Source organism: Drosophila mojavensis, unplaced genomic scaffold (assembly GCF_018153725.1).
Source record: "Drosophila mojavensis isolate 15081-1352.22 unplaced genomic scaffold, ASM1815372v1 contig_19, whole genome shotgun sequence".
Classification (NCBI taxonomy): Eukaryota; Metazoa; Arthropoda; class Insecta; order Diptera; family Drosophilidae; genus Drosophila; species Drosophila mojavensis.
Window position 1 is genome coordinate 4058234 of NW_025318726.1, and position 7942 is coordinate 4066175.

The window sequence follows — 7942 nt, forward strand, 5'->3', positions numbered from 1 at the left end:
GTTAAACAATTATTCATGCACATTTGATCAAACATGAATGAGTAACACGACATTCTTTGACTCTTAGGCGGTACAAAGTTCGCCGGGTCACCTAGAATTGATATAATAAAACAAAAAAAATATACCTTGATTTCCCATTTACAATAGATTCAGGGTATTCCCAATATAATATTATAAATATTGTACAATTATTAATAATAACTTATTATTATTATTATTATTATTTTTTTTTTAATTGTTTGCCTCATTAAATTTCTTCCAAGCTTTTTTTCACCTATATGTTTATCAGAGATGTATGCTTCCATTTTTCGAATCAATCAAGTAGTTTTCGAGTCTTTTTATTAAAAACAATCCATATAATACTGAAAATAATAATTTCACCCGCAATCCAAGTTTCAAATTGTATTTTGAATAGAATAGGGCATTCGCCTCAGATGGTCGGATATACTTGGCTAAGGCACATTAAATAATATCATAGTTTTTTTATGGCAGTGCACATAATACAGACCACCTTAAGAGGCCTCAATTTGATAATAAAGTTTTGTGAGGAGCGGCACTGAAATCAATGCCCGCATAATTTCCAGAGCACCCACAAATCATTGGCCGAGGAGCTCGCTTGAATTTGAATAGAGGCAACGATGTTCTGGCCAAGGCCTAGCTAGTGCCAAGCGCTTGCCAAGCTAATAGCCAATTTAAATGAGACGCGGACGAGCAGAGCCAGAGCCAAAGCCGAGTCGCAATTGTAATTAAATCGGCAGACAACTCTCAGCTGCGAGGCGGCGGACGAGGAGGATCGCAGCTACAGCCGGTTCCGGATCGATATGGAATGCTGCTGCTCCTCATCATCATCGATATATATGTATGTATAAATCGCTGGGTTGGCGCATTTCCAATGATTTATTGAATTTAAATCACTTGTATTGGCAACAGTCCCGCTGTGAATTTGTGACATTTTCGTAAACGAAAAATGTCAGTTACGATTTTTTATTAGCCCCAGCGCTGCCCAGCGTCGAGCCGAGCCGCGTCGAGTCGAGCCGTCGCTGATGAAGTTCACGTTGCAGCTGAGTAGCTGTGGCTAGGGCTAGGATCTGCCGAAAGGTCTGTTCGTTACGGTACATGGATGGGGCCGTAAAGCTGGGCAAACTACTGTAAAATATAGTTCAAACTCATTTCTAGTAATAATAAATTCCACTTTGGCCGGCCATAAAAACTCGTTCAACACATAAAACGAACGACTCTCGGGCGTTTCTCTCTTCCCCTCGCTCTCGCTAATAAAGTTATTAACTGGCATAAAAGTGCAGTTTATGCAACGTCTTTTTGGTAGACCCGAACGTCTTGTTAAAAGCCCATAAAAATTCAAAATATAACACAGAATGTTAGGCAATAAATGCATATGAATGCCCCAAAGGCAGCAGCAGCACTCGTGTAGCAGAATCCGATGACATGTTCGCTCATTAATTAGAAAGCGATCAAGCGATCAAGCGAGCGCGGCAACGAGTCATCGAGTCATCGAGTCACCGAGTCGAGTCATCCGTGCTATAGCTAGACAATCCCAGCAATTTCAGATACTAACCGTGCGACAGCTCCTAATTAGAAGAACCTCAAATGACTTCATTAGAAAACTATAACACGCTTGTTAACCGTCGTGTCTACAATGCGGGCACAGCCCCAACAAACAAGAGTCTAAACAAAAAACAAGAGAAGGGCCAGAAGCTAGCACCGGCTTAATGATCGGGTCGAGTAGAGTCGAACTGAACAATTCGGCCTTTTACACATGTCCAGGGCTTTAATTATTCTACGCCAGTCGACATGGTGTAAAGTCCATGATCCGAAATCTATTTGAGTACGGCACAGTCGTAAAGGCTTCACCTCTTTAGCCTCAAACCTTCCGTGTGACACTCGAGAGGCTGATCTATGGCCTTTGAGTGGCTTGGCTTCGCCTTGCCTTGCCCCGGCCTGGTTCGGCCTGGCACTCATAAATCTGCAAATCAAACATATTTATATGACAAGCAAATCACTTAGCTCCGGCTGAGGCGATCTAGGCGTATATTAAACCAACACCTTCTTCGTCTTCTCCTCGGCCTCTTCCTCTTCTGCTGCATCGCGGCAAATTGAATTCAATTGGCGTCACGATTTTACGAAAATCAATTTTTACGATCAATCTCACTTGTGAGCCTTGGCGTGCCTCGAAATTGCCAAATTAGCTCGCTAAAATTGCCAGAGCCATGACTTTTTCATTTTTCAGTTTTTCAGCTTTTCATTTTTTCTAATATGCGAGCAATTTAGCTTCGTCGTTCGATGGAATATTGTCTGAGCAGGCCAAAAAGCTGGGCTAAGAAATTAAGGCAAGCATTTACATGTTTACCGATCAGATTTTATCGCATTTTCGATCTTATCGCTGCGTCGGCATCTCGTCGGCTCATCTACTGGCGACAAAGTGAAAAATCTCCAAAAATATTCAAATCATATAGGGGAGAGAGAGAGAGAGAGTGAGTGAGGGAGGGAGAGGAAGAGGGAGAGACTAAGACAATGCAAAGTGGCATAGGAATGCTTAATTAATTGCGGACTTCTCTTGTTGGCAAGCTGAGAAACTGAAAAACTTATAGCCCTAATGACTTGCTTTGACACTTTGGCTTTGTCTTAACATGCCCGACGAAAAGCCAAAAGCCAAAAGCGAAAAACGAAAAACAAAATCAAAAGAAGCTAGCCTATGGACTCAGACTACAACAACAACAAACATACTCTCCGGGGCAGAAGACCCATAAATTCAACGGCAATTATGTCAGTTTATTTGGAGCAAAGCGTCTGTTATTTATGTAAACAGCGAAGACAACCAGCTAAACTCAGAGCTGGAAAACGGAAAATGGGCGGCGACGGGGCAGTTCACAATTAGATGCTGATTTCTGTACATAAACAGCAGGTGACAACAAAATGCTGTTCGAGCCATTTCCCTCCGACATCTAGCGATAATGCATATTTTATAAAGCGATAAAGCCCCCACTTAATGAGCATATATGTATGCATATACATGTATAGGCATATGTTAAATGGTAGGACTAGAGCTGATCCGAAATACAAGTTCCACATATTTCATTGCATTTCAGCTGACTTGAAACGGCCGAATATCAGCAAACCAAAGCACACATACTTATTAGCGCCACCTATTGGCGAATAGCGACATCTAAATTATTTCTATTGCTACACACATTATTCATATTGTAATGCAAAAGTAATAACTTCAGTGCAAGCTATCTATAAATATATAAATATCATACAGGCTCACTAAATGAAAGGAGTATTTCGGCTTGGGCAATGTCGATGTCATTTGGTACTCAGTACTCATTAATACCCTTCCCCTATGCGCTGCAAATCTGAATACATGCCCCAGCAGACAATATATACTTTATAAATAAATAATATATTTATATTACATGGTAAAAAATTGATTGTTAGTAATTTATTCATTTGACTTTTGGTTATTTATAATTTGTAAGCCTAAGACAGTGTAAAGATAGTATAAGAAGAGCAACAAACATCACTAATGCTATTGATAGATAGCCTAGACAAAGGTAATTAGTTCAGAGTACAAGCATAAAGAACTCGGATAGATCTAAGTTGGGTTAAGTAAAGTAACTCTAGGTGTAATCGATGGAGATGGATGTGCATCCCCTATTGCAGTTGATGTGGATGCTTATAATTAAAGCTGATAGAGTTGCAAATCATCCCCAGAGCACATTCCAGAGCTCCCACTCGACTACCAGAATCTCGAGTATTCCCCCTCTTGGTATCGTTGATATCGTTTTAATTGCACTATAAGTGCCTGGCTGTGGGCAGCTACAGCATATCTTGGGCATTAACTGAAATGGGGGAAGCTTGGCATTTCGCATAGGGCCCATCCAGGAGCATGGCGCTTACCACCCAGGCATTTGTCATCGCTGGCGCCAAGTGGATGCCACCAATATCAGGGCCGCAGTGCGACAAGTGCCACAACTGGGTGACTTATTTGCAATCTAATTAAGTTGTTTTAATGACATGTGACGCATGCTCAACAACTCAAGCACTTGCAACGATTAAAGTGGATTTCTCAAATTGCTGCAACAGCTACTGAGGCACGCTTAGTTCCGTCTCCTTGTCTTAAACTATCGCCTTAATCTGTTGGTTTCTTACCCTTTATCTTTAAATTTGATGAGCTCTGCTCTGTAATGGGAAATTAGGCATCGAGAAATGCAGAAATAGTATTTTTAAAATACCTGCCGATACATCGTATACCTATAAGTTGATATTATGCATTTCATATTTTTAGTCAGACACGATAATGTAACAGAGTTCTTTTAGATACATCTCCAGGAGCTGACTTCGAATGGTGCTAGTCTCACCTACGTCGTATCTCTTCTTCTTGTTTGTGTACCGGCGGCTTTTTATATTTAGCACAGCCTTTCTTCAGTGTGTTCAGGGCCTATCACAAAAACAGTTACGATATATTAAGACGAAGTGCAGAAAAGAGGTCTCAAAAGTGGATGAGAGAGAGAGAGAGAGAGAAAGAGAGAGAGCAACAGAGAAAGAGACTCTACATGGTTGCTGAACATAGTTTCAAGAAAAACAGAGAGAGAAGTAGAGTAGGAGGGAGAGGGAAAACTAGACGGATAGAGAGATACAGAGACAAAGAGAGAAGGAGAGAAAGAAGCAGAGAGAGGTAGATAGAGGGAGAGAGATATATGGCCAATTTAGCCCATGATCATTATGATCTTTAGTGGACGAAGAGAAGATCTATAAATCGTCTTTCTAGGAAGACACATTGTAAAAGAAACATCGGGAATTCGTTATAGGACGCAGTTGTAAACGTATAAAATAAAACTGGAATTCAAGGCGGCCAAATTTACCAAAAACTCCATAGAAAATACATAAATAAGGATAAGTTCATTAAACACGCAATAAGTACATAAATATTTCTTGCAATTAGCTTCTATTTCCATTTCGATTGCACTTACATTTGTAAATATATCCCAAAGGAGATAATAGAGTATTCTTGATAAATACAAAAAATTATAATAAAAAAAAAAAAAAAATTTTTTTTAAAAGTTTCATTTTGACTTCAATATTAAAAGTTATAGAACTTTAAGAATTCAATCTAAATGATTGAGTCTTGCTTCAAGGTCCTTTAGCTTTCACCCCTTTGGCTTTGTGGTATCCTCATCCCTTCAACTGCAACTCAGCTCAATTCCCCTTTTATTTTTTTCGGACTTTTATGTCTGATCGAATCCTTTAGCTTTTAGTCTGATTTTTCCAGGTTGCTGTGTCTTTTCTTTTTTAGTAATATAACTAGCAGGTTTTTGTTGGTGCTTGTCCAGCGACAAGCGGCGTCCTTCACACTTGAGCGTCATAAATTATCGTAGTAATGAGTTGCAACAGGCGCCGCCGCTGCCGTCGGCCCATTGCCACATTCGAATTGCATTTAAAATACATTTAAAAAACGGGCGCGCCATTTATCATGTTGGTTTATTTATTGCGTCTAGCTGGCGGATTGCTACCGATCTGCCCAAGCGATCCACCTCTATAGCTGCTGCCTCGATGAATAATTGCCCCCATCTACGCGGAATGTTATCAGCGCCATAATTAAATAACGCCAGGAGGTGCAACAAGGCAACACTGCGAGGCTCTAAAATATCAGAAATATACATAAGTATATATGTATATCTCCCTGACTCTCCCTCTCTCCCTGCCTCTCTCTTTGCCTTTTCAATTTCAGCTGTGATCGGCGATCATGTAAGTTTAATTGCCATGATCGGGCAACTTTCTCAGGCTGAGTTTTCGAGAGTCATTGCGCATATTCATATTCACCTCCGTGAGCCGAGTGAGTCAAAACAAAAATCAATTAAATTGCCGCAACAATCGATCAATTGAATCTTGAGAACCGGCGATCACCGATGTGCCTACCTCTGATCAATTGACCATCTTCCAATGGAACGCAGCAATTCCAATTAAACGTCACGCTAAATGAAGCGTAAAATTGCCCGCCTGCTGCTGGTCTTGAGTGCGGTTTACAGGCAGGCAGAGCTGTAACTGAGACAGGGATAGAGATAGAGACAGAGAGAGAGAGAGAGAGAGAGAGAGAGAGACGGCTGGCTGGCTAGCCGGCTGGTGGAATGTGCGATCGCCTTTCTGCCGATCTTTGGTACAGACTCAGGCCCAAATGTGACAGCGTAATAAAAAATCAATTTCACAATAAATATATCGCGACTGCAAAGAAGAAGAGGCAAAGGAACAAAACCTGTATATCTTATCACAGCCGGGCATCGGAGAGCTTGAAGTGGTACTTACGCATCGCAGCAGAAGAGTTCTGAAGATCTGTTAGGGGCTCAGGCAACAGCAGACGCACAGGCAGCCAGACGGACGAGCGGACGAACGGACGGCGAGCTGGCCGGAAAGGCAGTCAGCCAAATGTGAAAAGTGTGGTAGCCCAACTGTCAGCGATTGATGTAGCAGCCCTTTATCATTATCACATCTGGAGCTGAAGAGCAGGTACACAGAGCCTCGCGACTCGTGGCGCAGGATAAATGCCTAAGCAGCCCGTCACAGCGTCACAGAGTCTGCCAGCGAGAGGATCACAAAAACAGAGAACAGAAACACAAACAATCCCTCTAAGCCCCTCCCTCCCCCCTCCCTCCACCTTGACCAAGCCATGTCGTTTGGCAGTTATCTTAAAAACCTTGTTGTCGTCTTAATTATTGCGTTAATGAGTTTTCAGTTTACTTTTCCTTTTTCTGTTTTTCTGCTCAGTTAACCCGTTTACAACAGCATTTCGTGCTATTATCAATCAATCGAAGACGATCGCAGATCGAACGAAAGGAAAGACTTGCCAACGTCTTGCCGGGTATCGGAATCTGCAACCTGATCATATGCAACGATAAGCATCCAGCCTGCCATCCAGCCAGCAGCCAGCCGAGCAGCTACAATATATTTGTATAATAAATAGTGTGAGCGCTATCGCCTGCACAGATATTTATGAAGAGACATCGATAAGAGATCTTATTCTGCATGCCGCGTACCTTTTCTTTTGACTGCCAGCCGTAAACACCGACAGGATATTATGTACATACATACTTATATACAGACCTATATATATGTACATACCCATATATCAGAGTGAAAGAAACTGATTTATAGTCCACTTGTGTGGGGGTCACAGGTGAATCGGCGCGGCGAGTGATTTACCATGTGAACCAGCAGCCCAGGCTGATGCCATTTTAATTAGCATGTTAAGTTATTGGCCAGAGAATACAGCACAATGCACAATGCAGTTCAATAAACAAATTAGCTGGGTGTGTGCTGTCCGAGTCTGTGCGGAGGTTCCAGTTCCAGCTCATTGCCCAGCGATCTCGAACCGAATTGATTAATTGTGGGAGCGCAGTGTTCCCACTGTGAGAATAGGGCTTTGTCGAGAGAAAGAGAAATAGGGTCTGCCATTCCGCCTTGGCAGGGATCTTCTAGCCCTTCTAGCCGTCCAGCTCTCACTCAGTGAGGCGTGTAGTGCGGCTTGTAGGAGTGAAGAATTAATGATTTGTTGATTTATGAATTGACTCAAAGTTCAAGTCAAGTGTACAATGATGAGTGGAGCGCAGCTCGATGGCCCAACGCGACGGCCTGTGCGGTCCCCAGAGATCGCCGATAGCCCTCTCTGTGTGTGCGTGAGTGTGAGTGTATTGAACGCGTTCTGAACGAGGTTGTTGATGGCCGATAAGGGGCAGATGAGCAGGAATATTGGGCAAAAATACTACTCCCATAAGATGTGGCTAAAGCCATTAGGATGCTAACGAAGAATTGGCTGAGGTCTGCCATTAAAGAAATAGTGTATACAAATTGATTCTATATAAATATTAATTATAATTATAATTAAAGGTAATTTAAATAAATCAGAAAATTAATTGACAAACAAATAAAAAAA

The 7942-nt window shown here is 41.8% G+C and overlaps 1 protein-coding gene and 1 long non-coding RNA gene across 2 annotated transcripts; both read left to right on the top strand.

Annotated features, from left to right (window-relative positions):
• Nucleotides 1-286: 286 nt before the first annotated feature.
• LOC122756884 lies at nucleotides 287-1295 on the top strand. Its single transcript, XR_006356747.1, has 2 exons — nucleotides 287-859; nucleotides 931-1295. It is a non-coding gene; the product is annotated as an uncharacterized LOC122756884 (long non-coding RNA).
• Nucleotides 1296-3904: 2609 nt separating this feature from the next.
• Nucleotides 3905-7011, top strand: LOC116804856. The gene is made up of 3 exons (XM_044007708.1): nucleotides 3905-3994; nucleotides 6484-6519; nucleotides 6778-7011. The coding sequence occupies exons 1-3, from the start codon at nucleotides 3905-3907 to the stop codon at nucleotides 6964-6966; spliced, it is 315 nt and encodes a 104-aa protein (XP_043863643.1). The 3' UTR covers nucleotides 6967-7011.
• The last annotated feature ends 931 nt before the right edge of the window (nucleotides 7012-7942 follow it).

Excerpts from the sequence above, each read along its gene's own strand:
- LOC116804856 (XM_044007708.1), top strand. The coding sequence starts at position 3,905 with ATGGCGCTTACCACCCAGGCATTTGTCATCGCTGGCGCCAAGTGGATG. Across the intron at positions 3,995-6,483 it reads GCGACAAGTGCCACAACTGG|CCCTTTATCATTATCACATC; the intron begins GTGACTTATTTG and ends TTGATGTAGCAG. Across the intron at positions 6,520-6,777 it reads CATCTGGAGCTGAAGAGCAG|TTAACCCGTTTACAACAGCA; the intron begins GTACACAGAGCC and ends TTTTCTGCTCAG.